General features: G+C 52.0%; 1 protein-coding gene across 1 annotated transcript in view; it reads left to right on the top strand.

The window, feature by feature from the left end:
• Window positions 1-19,532, top strand: part of ZC3H4 (zinc finger CCCH-type containing 4) — a 43,039-nt gene that overhangs the window by 7,405 nt on the left and 16,102 nt on the right. The window contains 9 exon segments of the mRNA XM_058529684.1: window positions 9,416-9,635; window positions 9,951-10,061; window positions 12,883-13,105; window positions 14,307-14,461; window positions 15,175-15,271; window positions 15,371-15,510; window positions 16,131-16,238; window positions 17,760-17,871; window positions 18,437-18,546. Of these exon segments, the coding sequence (XP_058385667.1) occupies window positions 9,416-9,635; window positions 9,951-10,061; window positions 12,883-13,105; window positions 14,307-14,461; window positions 15,175-15,271; window positions 15,371-15,510; window positions 16,131-16,238; window positions 17,760-17,871; window positions 18,437-18,546 (1,276 nt within the window).

Genomic DNA, 19,532 nt, shown 5'->3' with positions numbered 1-19,532 from the left:
GTGCCCATCTTCCTCTACTTTATATGGGACGCCGCCACAGCATGGCTTGACAAGCGGTGCGTTGGTGCGCGCCCGGGATCTGAACCTGCAAACCCCGGGCCACCAAATTGGAGCATGACACATAACTGCTGCGCCACCGGGCCGGCCCCCAGCCCGTTTTTCTAAGTAAAGTTTCACTGGAGCATGGCCACATCCATTCGTTTATATCGTTTGTGGCTGCTTTTGTGCTCAAGAGCAGGGTCGAGTAGTTGGGACAGAGACTGGATGGTGCCCCAAAGCCTAAAATATTTACTCTTTGGCTCTTTAAATAAAAAGTTTGCTGGCTCCTGCACCAGTGTTCGCCCAGCGCTTGGTGTGCCTGCATGGCCGCATGGGTCATTTTTGTGGTGGTGGCAGAGGTGGGGGGAGAGAACGGGAGGGAGTACAGCAGGGGTGTGCCACTGCGCACCCCTTGACCTGCTGTGGCGCCGTCATCCCTGTGTTCCTCTCCTTCCTGTGCATGTAGAGGCCCAAGCCCAGGCTTTTGAACCTTTAAATCGAGGGGATTTTCATTCATTAGAAGTAACCAGAGACTTCTTGAAGCCCAGTGTGGGAGTGGATCGCAGCTAACACATCCCCGCTATGGCCCGACCCAAGGGAGCTGGGGCCAGGCGCAAGTGTCACTTTGGCTAAGTGTGTGTTGCAGGTGGCTTGGATTGTTGCCCTCCTCATTTTCCTAACAGACACCAGGGCTTAGATTTCCTCGGGATTCCAGGCCCTGCCATCGCACGGGGCACCAGAGCAGACCTGGGGACCGCAGCGTCTTGACAACGGAGGTGGGCCGCATCCCTGGGAGGGCCGACTGGCGCCGCTTTCTTCTGCTCGGTTGAGGCACCAGTCGCCACGTGAGCTCGTCAGTCACCCTTTGGCCTCTCAGGAAGTCGTCGATAAACACGCGGTGAAGGAGTTTTCCACTAAAGACAACCCCTCAATAGCCTCATTAGAGTTTTAAGTGATCTAGGTTGCTGCCTGGGAAATGGTCCAGTGTCTTTGTTGATGAAATTGACAAAGAGGGTGTGGGTAGCAGAGCTTGATGCTGTGTTTGTAGAGACTGTATGGCAAGCACCCACCCAGTCTGTACCTAGCCCTGTGCTGGGCCCTTGGAAACTCAGAGGTGACTGCCAGCCTCTTTCTTCTCTGCCCTCCAAGAGCCCACAGTTGACTGCAAGTTAACAAATAGTTGTAAACAGATAATTGCAATTCTTCTCTAGAGATTCTTCAATGTTACATGAACAAGAAGTCTTAGAGTCCTAGGCTCAGGTCTCTTTTAAGAGGAAAATATTAATAGTTTGTCTTGGTTGGATGTACATTCTCTGGAACCAAGTTGAGTCCTCTGAAAAAAATTATAAACAAGGAAAAAAGTCTTAGTTCACAAGTGAAATGATGAGATTTTCCTTTCTGGAATAATAGAAATCGGCCCTCCTTGGATGAAAACCAGCATCTTTCCAGCTTTAAGCAATCCGAAACATGGTTGGCCTGAGAAGGTGGTTAAGAAACTCTTTGTTGCTGACAAGCGAATTTTAGAGTTCGTCTGACAGGAGAAACTTGGATCAGAGAGATACCTTTATTAAGAACAGGAGCTGTTTTCAGAGTGAGTGGGAGTGGAAGAATAGCTACTCAGGCAAAGAAAGCGACACTTCTAACTCAGTCAAAAGAAATTCCTCTAGCAGGCCGGGTTTTTTCTTGGTCAGTTTGTTTGAAGCTTTACAGAAATGTTCTGCCGAAGAGGGTTGTGTGCTTGGGCGAGTCCCAGTGTGGACGATGCACACGAGGGGTGAAGCATTCCTTCTCATGTTAGAAGACTTTTAAATTTCCCTCCCTTGGATTTGCATTGCTTTCTGCCCATCTTGGGATAAGTCCTGTTTGGTTTTTCGCTAGGATTCCTTGGACCTTTCTGTGCACCTCTTATTCCCTTAACCATCCAAATGTCTGTGGTCAGATTTTTTAATGTCCCGATTCCCTTTGGTTGATGTCAGAGGGAATGTTTTGGCCTCGAGTCTTTGCAGAGTGATAGTTTTTACTCCCGAGCATCTGTTCTGGGCCAGGTTGGTGCTCAGCACTTGGTTTACGTGGTCTCAGGAAAGTCTTCCTGTGAGAGTTCCATCCATCCCGGAGATGCCATCGCTGCCTGCACTTCACAGTTGAAACTGGCGCACAGAGTGTGTAAGGAGCTTGTCCTGGGGCCGGCCCGGTGGCGTAGTAGTTAAGTCCTCGTGCTCCACTGCGGTGGCCCGGGGTTCGCAGGTTTGGATCCCGGGCGCGCACGGACGCACCGCTTGTCAAGCCATGCTGTGGCGGCGTCCCATATAAAGTAGAGGAAGATGGGCATGGATGTTAGCTCAGGGCCAGTCTTCCTCAGCAAAAAAGAGGAGGATTGGCATCAGATGTTAGCTCAGGGCTGATCTTCCTCACAAAAAAAAATTTAAAAAAAAAGGAGCTTGTCTGATATCTTAGTACCTCACTTTGGCGTTTCTTGGAATACTGTTTGATTTCATCTGTTTTCTGTACATATGTGTTATTTTTTTCAACTCAATTATAAATTTCGAGGTGGGAGTTGTTGTTTTATCAGTTGACCTGTTTAGTAAATTATTCTTTTCCAGATAATTTCTTTTTTTGTTTTTTCTTTTTTTTTTTCCCCTAAAGCCCCAGTAGATAGTTGTATGTCATAGTTGCCCATCCTTCAAGTTGCCGCATGTGGGATGCGGCCTCAGCATGGACGGAGAAGCGGTGCGTTGGTGCGCGCCCGGGATCCGAACCCGGGCCGCCAGCAGCGGAGCGCACGCACTTAACCGCTAAGCCACAGGGCCGGCCCTCCAGATAATTTCTAATGGTTTCAAGGGTAGATGTTAAGAGCTGGGCTGGGAGTCAGAAAGTCCTGGACTCGTGTTCCCGTGCTGCTTCTTCCTGCTCTGACCATGGGCAAATTTCTTCCCACTTCTGAGCTGCAGTTTGCTTGTCTGTAAAGTGGGGATGCTGGTGAGTCACGGCCACACGGGTTTGTTAATGCAGGTTCAGAGAGAGACGAGGAGAAGTGGAGAGAATTCAGCAGCCTGGTGCCTGGCGTGGAAACTGCTGCTATGGGATGTTAGTAACGAGTGTTTCCCACTGCTCTCGGCCTTCCTAAGGCCCTGAGGTGCCCAGGCAGGTTTTGTGGTGGAGGAAGTGAGGGTTGGAGAGGTGAGGGCTTAGTTAGGGGCGGTGGAGGGCCCCCCTCAGACTCTAGCTCTCTGCTGGGGAACATTAACTCTGGAGGACCTTGACAGCCTCTCCTCACCTTGCTGAGGTTGTCCCCACTAGGAGCATCTTTTTTCTTTTTTAACTTTTTGTTATGGAAATTTTCTAACATTCAGGAGAAGAGAAAATAGTATAATAGATCTCCGTCGACCCATCACCCAGTTTCAACAGTTGTATACATTTTGCCAGTTTCAGTTCATCTTGCTCCCTCCTCCATCTCCCTTGTGTATTTTAAGGCAGATCCCAGATCTCATCTCATTTCGCCTGTAAATTCTTCAGTACGAATCTCTAACTTAAAGATTTTTTTAAACATAACCACAAAACCATAATCATGCCTAACAAAATTAACAGTAATTACTCAATGTCTCGAATATCCAGTCCAAGTTCGGATTTCTTCAATTTCCCCTACATTGACCTCTGGCAGTGGGGTGTGTTCATATCCGGGTCCCGGCACCAGGCGGTAGTCCTGCTCACGTTCAAGAGGGGTTCGGGGTGCTGGCGGTCGGGCTTCTCTTCCCCTGTCGTTGGTGTGTGCTTGCTGCTCAGGTGGTGTCCGTGATGTGGGCACGTTACCGTGGAAATGTGTGGTGTCACAGAGACAGTTATGACCACACCTGAGAATGTTGAGGGGCAGGGAGACACAGAACCCATTTGCTCTTGATTTCTGGTCCATGAACCTGGGTAGTAAGGACACTGAAAAACATGTGTAAGACCCAGAGGTTTATTTCAAGAATTTCTTGCCTCTGAAAAATCCTTCAGTGAGGTCCCCTCCCCTGCCCCCCCCCCCCCGTGACTGCTTCACCACGTCCTAAATCCAGGGAAGGTCTTGGGGAGCCTTTCTCAGGCACAAGCCCTGAGCTGATTTTCTAAAGGAAAGGCTCCGTGCCTTAGCTGCTAGTAAACAGCAGTCCTGCAGGGTCGGATTTGGGGATCCTGGACTGCTGCATTTAGGCCTGTCGTTAAATGTTTGAAGAGGCGGAGCCTCCTTGTAATTTTTGTAATTTTGTCCCTAGTTAATGGGTCGTTCAGAGCCAACCCAGGCAATTTGTTGAGAGTTTGGGCAGTTAATGATCATAACCCTGACCTTCACATTAAGCTAGCCGCCTCTTGTCAAGGGCTCTCATGATCTTCAGGTAATAGCCACTGCTCCCATGAGTTTCCATCTTTTTTGTTGTCTTTTTCCCCCTCCTCTTTCTTTCTCTTTTTTTTTCTTTGGTATGTGTGAACCAGGTATATCCACAAACCCAGGCCCTTTTCAGCTTCCATCCAACTCTCTTGTCTGGAGAATTTCCATGTTGCCAAGCTTCATTTTTGTAAGGGGTTCTTTCTGGGGCTCAGCTCTCTCTGTGTCTTTTCCTCCTGGGCAGCCACTTGGCTACTTTCTGGTACCATCTAGATGAGAGCTGAGGAAGGGGAGGTGTCGGTTTGTCAGTTTCGTCAGCAGGATTTGTCGGCGGAGAGGAGCAGGAACTTGTTGGCCAGCAGTGAGCAGTGGCCCCCGTGGGAAGTTGGCTGTAGCTTCTGCATAAAGAAAACACTTGCCAGTAAGCGTTCCAGCCAGTTTAGAGTTATCCACGTAGAGGCGGGCTCATGCTAGCTGGTTCTTAAAACCAGTAACTACTGTTTGGTACTTACTTTGTGCCTGCCCCCCTCGTCAAGGCCCTCATCCATATTACCTCCTTTAACCCTCACAACCCCGTGAGGTAGGTAGTAGTTATCCCATTCTGCAGTTGAGAAAACCAAGGCTGTGGTTGCGTGTACCAAGAGCACGCGTGAGGGAAGAGGCAGAGCTGGTTGAGTTACTTGGTCTGCAGAAAGAAGGCTGATGCTGAAATCTCTAGGCTGGTGGGTGGGGCCGGCCTACTTTGAAACATGAGATTTCTTTACTAAGTTCTGTTTTTGCCAAGCCCATGGTCTGTGATGAACTCAGTACGCATCTGTGCCCTGTGGAGTTGGCCCAGTGGGCATTCCTCAGAATGGGCATCCAGATCTGTTCTTTGACCTGAGAGGAGGAGCTGGCTGTCACTTAAAGGCCCTGGAAGCTCAGTCCAAGAGGCACAAGGCAGATCTGACCCTCGGCAAGATGTTGGCCTCTTCCTGTCTCCTCCTGGGCACCAGTTCCAAGTGGGTCTCCCAGCGTGGTTGGTTTCCTGTCCCTGATGACTGGTGCAGCCATCTCGGGGCACTGCCAGGCCAGGCTCTGAGAGCACGGCGGTCTCTGCCCAGGCTGATACCGCACGGTTTCTCCTCCGTGCTTGTCTCGAGAGGGTTTGGCAGCTCTTGATTGAAATGATTAGCGCAATGGGGCTTCCCCCACTTTTCTTGGGGGATTATGTCACGGTCTATTAAGCGTGCTCCCTAGGTATTTAATCCCACTCTGACACGGATTCCGCCGGCAGTCTGTGAAGTGGCACCGCTTAACCCTGGTTGCAGTTTGTGGAGACTGCCTGTGCGTAGTCGTCAGTGGCCCACAGGATTTCTTCGTCTGTCCCTGCTGGTTTGACTTCTTTCTTTCCTTTTTTTCTTCTGTTAAGGAGAGTCTGAAGAAAATAGACCTCGTATGCAGGCAGGACATTTAGCTGGGAATCTCCAGTGTTATCAGAGAGGACCCCCTCAGGTGACCAGAGGTTGGCCCAGGGCTCTGAGGAGTTTGAGAGCACGTGGCCAGATGGCACTGAGAATGCGCAGTGATCAGTCGAGCGTCACCGTCCCATTGTCCCCTCCAATGTCCCGTTCTCCTGCATAAGTCACCAGCAGTTTTTTATCCTATTTATTTTTCAGCTTTTCCCAACTCTAGGGAAACAAAGTTTCAAGTACATTCACTACCTGTTTTGTTTTGTCAAAAGCTGTACAGTGAGCCCAGCTATGCCGGGGGCTGTTAATAGAGGTAGTGCAAGGAATCCTCCTTTGGCCAAAAGTCTTTGTGGGGTGGATTTGAATGCTGTACTTCCCTGCCTTCGATAAGTCCTTTGGAATGAATCCACTTTCTTCTAGAATCATTCTTGATAATGGTTAAAGCCCTTGGAGTTGCTTGGATGGTCTCCTGTGCCTCCTGCCCCCGGGTGTTAGATGTAGAGCAGCCGTGTTCATCCCTGCCAGCGCGGGGCAGCAGGACAGGGGTGGAGGCCTCAGCCTCAGCTAACTCTGGGCGGGGCCTCCGCCTGCCGTGCCGTGGCATCCTTGCCCTTTGAGCAGGCGGAGGTGAGGGAGTGTCTGGGGATGCTAGCCAGGTCTGGCTCAGCCGCCCCGGCCCTGTGTCACGCAGGCTGCCTTGTAGGCTGGGTTTCGTGTAATTTGTATCTTTTCCTGCGAGGACAATGCAGAACAGAAGGTGCTCAAGGACCCGGCGCAGAGAAGATGCTCAGACATGTTTGTGGCATCAAGTAGGCGGTCGATGAGTGGTCTTCCACATTCCTTTTCCATCCTCGCTGATCGAGCAAGAATGATGGGCTTAGAGTTGGAAAAGAGTTTCTAGCTTTTTCCATTTACCCCCTGGCTGACCTCGACAAGTCCCTTCACCTGTTCGCCCTTTAAATTCGTCCTGTCTGAAGTGAGAGGGTTGATGGTGTCCCACTGTTCCTGTGGCTCTGACAGACCTCTCCTGGTTCCAGGAGGGTCTTTTGCTATTTCGGGTCATGGGCTTTATTCTCTTTCATCCAGGCTTCTGGGAGCCCAGGCAGTTCCTGTCTTCCCGCCTTCTCTCCATCCCTGCCCTGGGACTCTGGGTCCTTTACGCCATGTCCTTCTCAGCCTCTTCCTTTCCAGACTCGTGTGTGGAGAGTGATGCTCTTTTTAGCTTTTCTTCATGGAATACCAGCCTCTACCTCTCCCATCTGTCTGTGGGCCTTTCTCAGCTCCAGTGTCTCTCTCTGTCCAGTGTGTCTGTCTCTCCCTGTGTTTCCCCTGAGGTGTGGCCACCTGGCGCGCCCACAGTATTCCCATGAGGGACGCATGTCCTGTTTGCTCCGGTAACCACTCTCCCCGTGTTGTACACAACGCCAGGCAGCGGGAAGTTTGCCACGCCACCAAATAACAGCCTCTCCCTGGGATTGGCAAGCTCGCCCAAACCAGTTTCCCCAGTGAGGTGGCGCTTTTACTGTGGGTGAGGCCATCCCTCTGCTTGGTCTGTGGGCCGCACCCAAAGGTGCCTCACTTGTCAGGAATGCTGCCATCTCCCAAGTGTGCTGGGCGTCTCCCTGCGGCCGACCCAGGACCACCTGGCGGTTTACGAGGAAACAGCACGAGGGGCACGCGGGTCCCCTCTCTGTAGTGTTCCTTTTGAAACACCAGAAAGTTTTGTGTCTTGCATTCTTTTTTTTTTTTTAATTTTATTTATTTATTTATTTTTCCCCAAAGCCCCAGTAGATAGTTGTATGTCATGGCTGCACATCCTTCTAGTTGCTGTATGTGGGACGTGGCCTCAGCATGGCCGGAGAAGTGGTGCGTCGGTGCGCGCCCGGGATCCGAACCCGGGCCGCCAGTAGCAGAGCACGCGCACCTAACCGCTAAGCCACGGGGCCGGCCCTGTGTCTTGCATTCTGTGTGTGAGAACTGCCCTCGACCTCTGCTGGGGTGTCTGCGGGACTGGCCCACTTGGATTTTAAGCCCACCCGACCCCTTTGCATTGGGAGTAAGAGTTAATAGAAAGGCCTCTCTGGAAGGTCTCCTTGACGTTCTTGGGAGAAGCACTGAGGAGGACAAAGAGAGTGAGGCGAGGGAAGGGGCTGTGAAGGATCCTCTGAGAAGTCGTCGGTTTGTTGTTTCTCCACAAAGCCCGTGAGAGCCTTCGGGGGCCCCGGGGGCCGGGCGCGCCTGATGAGCTTGTTCCCACGCGACGCCGGTCCCCTTGGAGCAGCCGAGGCCTTTTCTGCCTGCAGTGCTTCCCTTCCTGGTCTGCCTTTTGGGTCTGGGGTCCTTGCCTTACTCTCTCTGTTACCTTCCTTCTCTTTCTGGGTCCTAGTTAATTGAGAAGGAAGGGATTTTTTGTGCTCACACACAAACTTTTTCATGGTCGTTCATGAGGAGCTTTGGGAGTTTTTTTAAAACTTAAAATTTTTATTTATTTACTTTTTTAAACCAGCTCTTGTACTTGTGAGAACTGTGTCTGTGGGTTTGGCTCAAAAACTGGATTCTTTTTCCAGCGGCTTCCTTCTTAACCCTGTTTATCCCCTCACCCCACCCCATCCCATAGATATTTAGGTGTTTAGAATGTCCTGTTGGCAGCCTCTGTCATATTTGGCGAGCGCTCTTGTTTTTAGAGTACTGGAGGCTGGAGTGACATGTGGGGGAGTTGAGTTAGGACATCTGCAGGATGGGGAGCCAGAAGGACCACCCGGAGGTGAGGGGGTCAGGTGGGAAACAGCGGGTGTGGGGTGACCCGTCCAGCGTCACTCTGACAGCCGTCATGTGAGGACCTCAGGAGGGTCTGGGTTGAATCCTGGGGACCGGAGCCTGTTCACAGGTGGTGCTTACGGGGCATTTGTGAAGTACGTTCAGCATCCTCGGGCCACAGTCCAGGCCTGCGTGTGGGTGGGCCCGGGAATCTGCGGGCCACCCTGGTTCAGAACCACGGCCCTTTCTCTCTCAGCCACCCCCTCAGCTCACAGGACACGTCCGTAAGGCTGGGGCTGAGCAGGTGACCCCGGGCCACTGTGCGCGGCTATGCTCTGGGAGGGATGGTAGTCCGTGTCCCCTGAGAGAAGAAGCTTCTGGGGTCAAGTGAATTTCAGGAATACTCTCAAGCAGAGTCGTACAGGTTTCCTGACTCTGGGACTTTCAGGAACTTCTGTTAAGCATCAGGCATTGTGAATCCCCAGGGTGGGGATTTCCTCAGCTGATCCGACCACAGGCCCTCGTCACTTTTCTTCTTAGAACTCTAGGCCTGTGGAGCACTTTGGGAAATACTGGCTTAGATTTGTCCCGGTATTAGTGGCATGTCTTTAACATCCAGCCCGGTCAGATGAGAGCAGACACAGGCCTTCTGGGGGGAGGCTGAGGGATGGGACAGGAGGCAGTGGCCCCACGTCCTCCCAGGGCCTCCCGCAGGGGTTACAGCTCTCGCTCACAGCCCTTGGGCAGCCCGGAGCCTCGGAGGTCTGCTCTGAAAGCCCGCGTTCATGCTGGCTTTGGGGTTGGTTTGTAGGGAAGATGGTGAGTTGGAAGAAGGTGAACTGGAAGATGACGGGGCCGAGGAGACCCAGGACACCTCTGGAGGGCCCGAGAGGAGCCGGAAGGAGAAGGGGGAGAAGCACCATAGCGATTCCGACGACGAGAAGTCTCACAGGAGACTGAAGCGGAAACGGAAGAAAGAGCGGGAGAAGGAGAAGAGGAGGTCGAAGAAGAGGAGGAAATCCAAGCACAAAGTAGGTTCGGGAGGGTGTGCCGGCCGCCTGCTGCCTGGCACTGGGCCTGGCCGAGAGCCCCAGGGCCGAGCTCGGCCGTCAGGCCAGAGGGCACTCTTAGTAGTGTTGTTTCTTCCTTCTCCAAATTGCATCAAGACATTTTTTAAAGAGTTGATAGCTCATGCTCCGTTGCCGCTGAATGCCCCTAGGAGAGGTGTTTCACCAGGAGCACACAGCCCTTCTGGCACATTCCAGCAGTCTTTGTCCCGGGGCTGACTCTGCCACAGTGACCTGCTTGCAGCAGAGTCGCTAACTCCACTTCCCCTGTCATTGCAGCGTCACGCTTCCTCCAGCGATGACTTCTCCGACTTCTCGGATGACTCGGATTTCAGCCCCAGCGAGAAAGGGCACCGCAAGTACAGAGAGTACAGCCCCCCGTACGCGCCGGTGAGGACTGCTGTCAGGGTCGGGGCGTCCGCGGGGCTGGGAACCGGGCCAGGCCGAGCGCAGCTGCCCGTGTTGACTGAGCGCTCGCTCTGTGCTGGGCGTTCTTGCGTGGCACTTGACGTGGGTTTCAGTGCTGCAGGATTAGGTATTGTTTTTATCCCCATTTTACAGAGGAGGAAACTGAGACTTGGAAAACTGAACCAGGTTGCCCAGCTCTGAAGTTCAGGAACTGGGGTTTGAACGCAGTCAGTGGCTGATCTCCATAAGCCATGCTCTTAAGACTTCTTGATGCCACCCCTTGCTGTGGCCTTGACAGGACTCAGTGTGTCCCCTGTCCCCAAGAAAGATGCTGATTTATCCCTGTGAAAGCTGACTGTTTTCCACTGCTCAGAAACAACCTTTTGTGGAAAATTGGCAAGAGAATGAAATGGTTACAGAAGTAAATTATCTCAAATGTCGTGGAGTCAGAAGTTAAATATTTGTCCTGTTATATCGCTGAGCTTAAACATAAATTTAAATTACTTGTTCAGTTTAGATATTGTTTTTTCCCCCAGAAAAACTGGTAAGAAAAAAAATCAACATGTATTTTCAAGTTTTGGTAAAAAATGCTTTTAAAGCTAGTAGCTCTTAAAGATGTGCCAGGCATCCTGTGACTCAGCATCATCCGTCATAACAGATAGTTTATTGTTAGATATTATAGTTGACATTGATCTCCTAACGCAGATTCAGACTAAACCTGAGGGAGGCAGGGAGTGGAGGGGACACCACGAGCTTTGATTGGGAACGAGGGGTTGAGGCATTTTAAGATCTGCTAATGTAGTCGTGTGTCTATATATCTATGTTTTGAATTTTCTCATTTTTTTCTAATGAGTGTGGATTTTTTTAAATTAATAGACTTTATTTTTCAGAGCAGTTTTAGGTTTATAGAAAATTGAGCAGATAGTACACTTCCCTACGCAGCCCACCCCACCCAGTTTCCCTTATTACTAACATCTTGCATTAGTGTGGTATATTTGTTGTAATTGATGAGCCAATGTTGATACGTTGTTATTATGATTATTATTATTTTTTTGTGTGTGTGAGGAAGATCAGCCCTGAACTAGCATCTACTAATGCTCCTCTTTTTGCTGAGGAAGACTGGCCCTAGGCTAACATCTGTGCCCATTTTCCTCCACTTTATATGGGACGCCGCCACAGCATGGCCTGACAAGGGGTGCATCGGTGCGCGCCTGGGATCTGAACCTGGGCCACCGCAGCAGAGCGCGCACACTTAACCACTATGCCACGGGGCTGGCCCCGATATGTTGTTATTAATTGAAACCCAGAGTTTACATTAGGGTCTTCCCTTTGTGTTTTACAGTTCTCCGGGTTTTGAGAAATGCATAGTGTTATGTAGTCAGCATACGATCTCATATAGAATAGTTTCAACTCCCTCAAATGCCCTATGCTTTCCCTGCTCATCTCTCCCTCCCCCTGAGACCCTAGCAACCACTGGTCTTTTTACTGTCTCTGTGGTTTTGCCTCTTCTTCTTTTTTTTTTGTGAGGAAGATCAGCCCTGAGTTAACATCTAATCCTCCTCTTTTTGCTGAGGAAGACCGGCTCTGAACTAACATCTATTGCCAATCCTCCTCCTTTCCGCCCCCCTCCTCCAAAGCCGCAGTAGATAGTTGTATGTCATAGTTACACATCCTTCTAGTTGCTGTATGTGGGACATGGCCTCAGCATGGCCAGAGAAGTGGTGCGTCGGTGCGCGCCTGGGATCTGAACCCCGGGCCGCCAGTAGCGGAGCGCGAGCACTTAACCGCTAAGTCACGGGGCCGGCCTATGTAGTTTTGCCTTTTCCAGAACATCGTATAGCTGGACTCATGCAGTATGTAGCTTTTTCAGATTGGCTTCTTTCACTTAGCAGTATGTGTTTATGGTTCCTCCGTGTCTTTTCATGGCTCTGTAGCTCATTTCTTTTAATTGCTGAATAATACTCCATCGTCTGGATGTACCACAGTTTGTGTATCCATTCACCTACTGAAGAACCTTTTGGTGGCTTCCATTTGTATATGTTATATATCTCTCTTTCTCTCCAGTGTCTCTTGGCATTAGTGTACTTTGGAAAGCATCATTTAAAATGGCTTGGGCTGGCCCCGTGGCTTAGCGGTTAAGTGCACGCGCTCTGCTACTGGCGGCCCGGGTTCGGATCCCGGGCGCGCACCGGCGCACCGCTTGTCCCGCCATGCTGAGGCCGCGTCCCACATACGACAACTAGAAGGATGTGCAACTATGACATACAACTATCTGCTGGGGCTTTGGGGGAAAAAAGGAGGAGGATTGGCAATAGATGTTAGCTCAGAGCCGGTCTTCCTCAGCAAAAAGAGGAGGATTAGCACAGATGTTAGCTCAGGGCTGATCTTCCTCACAAAAAAATTAAAAAATAAATAAAATAAAGTAAAATGGCTTTCTAGTGTGGTTGCTAAGCAGATCATTAATTGAATGCCAAGGCCCCAGGAAAATTTTGACCAAGGAGCTCTTGCCTACCAGGCTCCCTGCCCACATGAGATTGCTCTATATCCCTGGGAAATACCCCCCTCTCTCCCCTCCCCGCTTCTTTAGGGAGCGTGAGGTCTGTGTTTCTCAATTTTCTTTCAAGCTGTGGCCCTTTCTGAAGCACAGAAACATCTGGGCCTTCTGCCCAGATCTCACTCAGGTGGGAACCAGGCCCGGGAACAGCAGAGACACCCAGGCAGATGGGTCAGTTCAGGGAACAGTGGGGATCTCGGTGGTCTGGCCCAAGGCCCCAGGGCTGGCTTAGCCTCCTCTCCCCCTCAGTCCCACCAGCAGTACCCTCCGTCACACAATGCGCCCTTGCCCAAGAAGGCCTACTCCAAGATGGACAGCAAAGGCTACGGCATGTACGAAGACTACGAGAACGAGCAGTACGGGGAGTATGAGGGCGACGAGGAGGAGGACATGGGCAAGGAGGACTACGATGACTTCACCAAAGAGCTGAACCAGTACCGGCGCGCCAAGGAGGGCAGCAGCCGGGCCCGAGGTGAGACCCCTGCAGCAGCTTCTCCAGGGCGCTGGTGCGGGGGGCTGCGGGTGTGGTGCAGGGCGAGACAGACCTGGTCGGCCTGGTGCTCACGGAGCCTTAAGTCCTGGAGAAGAGACAGACAGTCATTTAGGGCTGAGATGAGCATAGAAGGAGAAGGGCTGGGAGCTGCACAGACAGGGCACGGGGATCCAGTTAGCCACGTGGGGAGAGGGCCAGTGCTGAGGCCGTGGCTGGGATCGAGCCAGGCCCGTGTGGCTGGAGGGTGGTTTTCGTAGATTCACTTCCTGGTCAGCCATGAGGAGAGAGAAGGGACAGCTTCTCTCCCATCTGGGCTAGGGTAACTGACAGCTGGCTGCCCCAGCCCTCAGTAGCCTCCTCCCCCATCCTCCCGGCTCCTGTCACCTGACAAGGTGTGACTGCAGCCTGTGGGACTGCCACACCTCTGAACCTTGAACCTGTGGCAGTTAGGAGGATGGTGGGGGAGGGCAGAACGCCAGAGACCCAGCCTGGCCTCTTAGAACCGTCTCCTGTCAGCGAGATTTCCCAGCCCAGGAGGGCTTCCAGAATCTTCCAACTCAGCAGTTCTTAGCCCTACCTACTGCCGAGCTTGTTGTTTGAGTGGCAGTTCATTCATTATTTCTTTCAGCAGTCTTTCTTGGACACCGCCTTGGACAGGCCCTGCTCTCTGGGAGATTCTAGACTAGCGCTGTCCAGTAGAAATATAATGGAAGCCCCATGTCATTTAAAATTTCTGGTAGTCACATTAAAGAAGTAAAAGGAAACAGATGAAATTGATTTTAACAATATATTTTATCACCCTAATACATTCAAAATCTTATTTCAACATGTAATCAAAATAGACAGAAGTGGTATTTTATATTACTTTTTTTTTTTTTTTTTACTAAATCTTTGAAATCCAGGGAGTGCTTTGTGCTCAGTGGCCACGTGGTGGGTGGCCACCCTAGTGGACAGTGCAGTTGTCGCTGTAGTGAGTGCTATAGCAGGCGCGTGTCCACGGTGCTGAGACTCCCCCATCAAGGGGCCCAGGGGACTGTCAGTCTGCCTGGAGCAGCTGGGAAGGCTTCTTGGAAGAGGAGGAGGAGGAATGATTGTCCTCAGGGGCAAGCAGTGGGTTGCCTTCTCCCTTGCTGGTGGGTTCTGCTCCTGCTCGGTGCTCACTGTCTGAATCACTGTGCAGGCAGCCGAGGCCGCGGCAGGGGCTACCGGGGCCGAGGAAGTCGAGGAGGGTCTCGAGGCCGAGGCATGGGCAGGGGCAGCCGAGGCAGGGGCAGAGGCTCCGTGGGAGGAGACCACCCGGAGGACGAAGAGGACTTCTACGAGGAGGAGATGGAAGTAAGGTTTTCTGCAGCCTGGGAGCGGGGCTGTGTGGCTCGGGGGCTGCAAGTGCTGTTGGGGGCAGCCTAGAAGACTCAGGTGGAAAGATCATCAGATGGCAGGTTTCTGTGTTTGAAAATGTTCACTTATTATTTTGGAATAGAGAAAACCTTTACATGGTTCAAAATTGGAAAGGTACCAAAGGGTGAGCTGTGAAAAACATCTTCCTCCCCCTACTGCCATCCCAACGCCTTAGTTCCCGTCCCTGGAGACGAGGTTCCTTAGTGTGCTCCAGAAATGTCTTATGCCTTTGCAGTCAGGTGCTCACTCAGCCCCTAACACACACACACACACACACACACACACACACACGCGCGCGCGGAGGAGAGCTACTGCACTCACTGTTCTGTCCCTGCCCGAGACCTTTCCATGCCCTTCTTTGTCTTAGCCGCACAGCTGTCCACTGTGTACAGAGGTGTCCTAACGGATTTTCCCAGTGGGGCGGGAGTTTTAGGAGTGGAGACTGTGAGGGAAAGGATTGGGACCCTCCGCGTAGGCTGTGGTGTGTAGAGAGCCGGCACGGGGGAGCCCCTGGGTCGCTCACCTGCCCTTCCAGGTCTGATGATGTCCTGAGTGTACAAAAACGGAGAAGGGGGCAGAGTGTGTGGTTAGGGACAGTGTTCATTGTTCCCCACGCGGCACTTCCCTGCTCTCCCTCTCTGGAATTCCAGTATGGAGAAAGTGAGGAGCCAATGGGAGACGAGGACTACGACGAATATTCCAAGGAGCTGAACCAGTACCGCCGGTCCAAGGATGGCCGAGGACGAGGTGAGTAGGGGGGCCCGGGAGTCAGTGGGGCTCCTGGTGGCTGCTGGATCCGGGTCCCGAGGAGAGGCAGCGGGTGAATGTCGTTTCTCTCCTCTGCAGGGTTAAGTCGAGGCCGGGGCCGGGGTTCCCGAGGTCGAGGGAAAGGGATGGGCCGTGGCCGTGGTCGAGGCGGCAGCCGTGGAGGGATGAACAAGGGCGGCATGAACGATGACGAAGACTTCTATGACGACGACATGGGCGTGAGTCAGCTCTGTATTCGGATCTGATGTTTCTAGTCAGGGCTCCTCCTTGAAAATTTCTTTTCTTTAATGAGTTGTCCTCTGGGGCTGATCCTATCCCCCTGCTCCCATGAGCCATTCCCTTTGGGCCGATCAGCACTAATCATCTCTCATGGGGAATACACTGCTGGTGAGACCCTCTGTTTCTAAAACCACGTCTGTGTAGTGCCTGCAGTCACCCGTAATGAGTCTCTGAGTTTCGGAAGGTTCTAGGTGGCACATCCAGTTAGCTCTGGAGAGTTTTACAGGAAGGCGCATGCCACCTCCTCCGGGAGTGGATGTGTCCCTGCACAGGTGTGTGGGGTTCAAGTCTTCAGCTGCCAACAGCTCCAAGTGCCAGAGCCTTTCCCATCCAGTACTGCGGAGTGTGTAGGCTCAGACCCACACAGCCTCGGTGATGGATGTAACCTGCCAGTCAATGCTGCTGTTACATGAAGACACTTCTGTTGAGGGAATGCTCATCCCATAGGCCAACTCCTGCTACTCTCCTCACTCAGAGCCTGCCTCACCCTGGCCCGCATGGGCCCACCTCCCCCTTCCTTTTCCTTCCACTTTACATTCACACTCTGCGTTCCTAACAGGACGGCGGCGGAAGCTACCGGAGGAGTGACCATGACAAGTTCCACCAGCAGTCTGACAAGAAAGGCAAAGCCATCTGCAAATACTTCGTGGAAGGGCGGTGCACGTGGGTAAGGGGCCAGTTAAAGTACCTGGGTGTCTGGAGCAGGGCAGCAACCCCACAGAAGACACTCTGGGACATTCCCAGAGGCCACACTCACTGGGGGCAGTGCTCAGGAGGGGTTGGCGCAATTGAGAGATGCCCGAAGGCCTGGAAACTTCAGTTCTCTCTGCAGAGTGGGGAGCCAGAGCAGGATGACACAGCTGGGGTTTTTTGATTTCGGGGGGATTTTTTGGCCAAAATTTTCAACCAATCCATATGGCCTCAAATGTATTATAGGACTGATGCTAATGCAAGTCTGTTATATATCCTGGTTAAGTTACTGAACCTGAGTATTGGAGAGGGAATTACTAAGGCATCCAGAGAGAAAAGTTGAGGGGGATCAGACCAGCCTTGAACTTCACAGTAGAGTGTAATGCCAGAACGTGGACCAGTGACCACAGAGTTCTGAAGGAAACAAGTGTAATCAGTGTGAGTTCAACCCCCCAGCTTTTTATTCAAATACAAAAGGAGTGGGCAGATACTGGCAAACATGTGCCCAGGGAATATTACACCCATGTATCTGTGTTAGAAAAAATATTATTGTATTTCAAACAAATGTACATGTGTGCAAGAAATATTCCCTATGATAGTTACAATTCATATTTTTAGAAACTTGAAATAGATATAAGCAAAAAAAAAAAAAATGAGTAGCCATTCCTAAGAGATCAGGGAAACGGGTATAGAGCAGTTTCTCTCTTCAGTTCACCTTGATGTTGTTTTGTTTGGATTGTGTTTGGCTGCAGATCATGGAAAACTCAACTCCATTGGCTTAAACACATTGGCATTTGTCTCTTAGAACAAGCAGTCTGGGGCTGGGTGGGCAGTAGAGGGCTGGGGCAGTGGGCAGGGGCACCCTGGGGGACCCATGTTCCTTCCTACTTTTTATTCTGCCATCTTTAAGCATGTGGCTTTTGTCCTCATGGTTGCTTAGTGGCTGCTGTGCCTCTAGACATCACATCTAAGGTCTAGGAGGAAGAAAAATGGGGATTTTTTAAAAAATTGAAGAGTGTTGATCCCCTGGAGACTTTTGTGTGTATCTCGTTGGCCAGAACTGCAAAGGAGGCTGGGAAATGGCGTATTTTTAGCTGGGCACATTCTTCCCCAAACAAAATTGGGGTTCTGTTAGGGAGGAAGAAGCCTGGAACTGGAGACTGGGTGTCATGCAGCAAACAGTGAAGAACATTGAGTAGGAGAGGAGAGGAGAGGAGGGAAGGGAAGAGAAGAGGAGGAGGCAGTAGAAAGAAGCCATCAAAGGCAGAGGAATGGGGACGTGGAGGAGGTAGGCGGGGGCCCGAGAGAAAGGAGCGCACGCTTTGTGGGAACGGTAAAGGTGGTGGGAGAGCGCGTTTATGAGCCTGCCCCTTCCCGGGGCGGGGATTAGTTTTGTCCTCGGCCCCTCTGTGCTTTGCAGTGACAGAGCAGTCTTCCCCTTTCGGGCGGGAGTCAGCTTTAGGGCGCCACCACTGACCTTTTCCTTCTTCTCTTCCAGGGAGACCACTGTAACTTTAGCCATGACATCGAGCTACCAAAGAAGCGAGAGCTGTGCAAGTTTTACATCACCGGGTTCTGTGCCAGAGCGGAAAACTGCCCCTATATGCACGATATCCTTTGGCGCCCACGTCTGATCTGACCGAGGGTGCGGAACTCGCTCCTTGTTGGTCATGGCAGCCTCCCCGCACTGCGCTGTCTTGCTCTCCGTGCAGCGCTGTGCCGAGAGCTCCCTGTGCATCTCCATCTCATTTTTCGCCTCTGCCCTGTGATGGGTCTGCTTTTCCCCTTCTGCAGATGAGTAAACTGAGGCATGCATGCTCTATGTTCTCTTTACATACTCTCGAGACTGGCCTATGTCATTGCTTGTTATCTTTCTGAGACTTTTCCACATGGCTGTGTCACCCTGGGCGAGTCACTGAACTTCCCTACTCCCGCTGAGTGGGGATCTGAGGACACAGCCCCGAGGCCAGCGTGGTGGGGTAGGAAGCACTCTGGAGCAGGAGTCTCGAGAACCGGGGTCTCATCTTGGCCCTGTTGCCAACCCGCTGTGCAGCCCTGAGCAAGTCATTCCACCTCTCTGGGCTTCAGTTTTCTCCTCTCCAAAATAAAGGGGGTTGGGTTCTGCCCTCGAGTGGGTTCCAGGAGATGAAGCATTTGCCTTAATTTGCCATGCACGTGATTTTCCGTGTAAGTTGTACCACACCACTGGGAACTGCATCAATGGCGACGACTGCATGTTCTCCCACGACCCTCTGACTGAAGAGACGAGAGAGCTCTTGGACAAGGTAACGTCCAGGGCTGATGTTGGGGGCCACGGCTACCGGGCGCCAGGAAGTGCGTCTTCCATTGACGTGGCTCCACAGCCATCCCATCTGGCCTCTGTGCAGCACCAGAATTCCCAGTTGCATTGATCTGGAGCTGGGCTGTTTTAAGGAGGAAGTGGGGACTGTGTTCTTGTTTGCAGGGAGAATAGAGGTGGCTACACATGTGTCTTATCTCCAGCCAGGGCAGTTGACACTGGGGGGCGGCTGCATATAAGGAATGTTGCCTGGTGCGTCTCTGGACATTCCTTGTGATTTCTTAGCTATCCTTTAGAGAGAGCCCGCGATGCACCGAGAGGAGGTGAGACTTGGGCTGGGTGATCTTTCGCTGGAGGTGTCAGATGTTTCCCTTTAAGTCTTAAGGTAAAGTCTTAAGGCGGTATAAAAAAGGACGGGGAATTGGAGGTTCTCAGGAGGGGAGCCTCCTCGAGTGAGGTGTCTGGGCTTCCTCACCAGCCAGGTGACCTCTGAAACTCACCCTAGGATCTGTTGTTCTCTCTGAGGAGTTGGGGGGTCTTCGGGGCCCCGGTTTCTGCCCTTGGTCCCCTCACACAAGGGGGTGGGCGCGAGAACACAATTCCCTTCAGGTGAAGGCTTGCCTGCCTTCTAGTTTGCAGAACGTTTGAGGAGACTGGCAGTTTTTGGAGAATGGAAGGGATCCAGTCCATCAGGGCATCAGCCAGCTTCAGGAGTCCGTCCTCCGGGGACTGCTGTTTTTAAGTGGTGGCCGGGCTGCCCGAGGGTGAAGGGAGCGCCACACAAGCCAAGTGAGAGAGCGTCCGCTGCTTGTTGGCAGAGCACTCGGGGACAAAGTTCTCATCTTGCCAGGCCCTTTGGGGCGCCTGCTGCCCTAGGAGTGGGGTTTTGTAATCAGTAGATGGCTAGAGTCTGTGGGTATCCCACAGAGTAAGTCGTGGGAGAAGTAAAGGCGGCCTCGTGTTTCATTTGAA

Source organism: Diceros bicornis, chromosome 34 (genome assembly GCF_020826845.1).
Source record: "Diceros bicornis minor isolate mBicDic1 chromosome 34, mDicBic1.mat.cur, whole genome shotgun sequence".
NCBI classification, from domain to species: Eukaryota; Metazoa; Chordata; class Mammalia; order Perissodactyla; family Rhinocerotidae; genus Diceros; species Diceros bicornis.
This window is presented reverse-complemented; position numbering and strand designations above follow the sequence as displayed.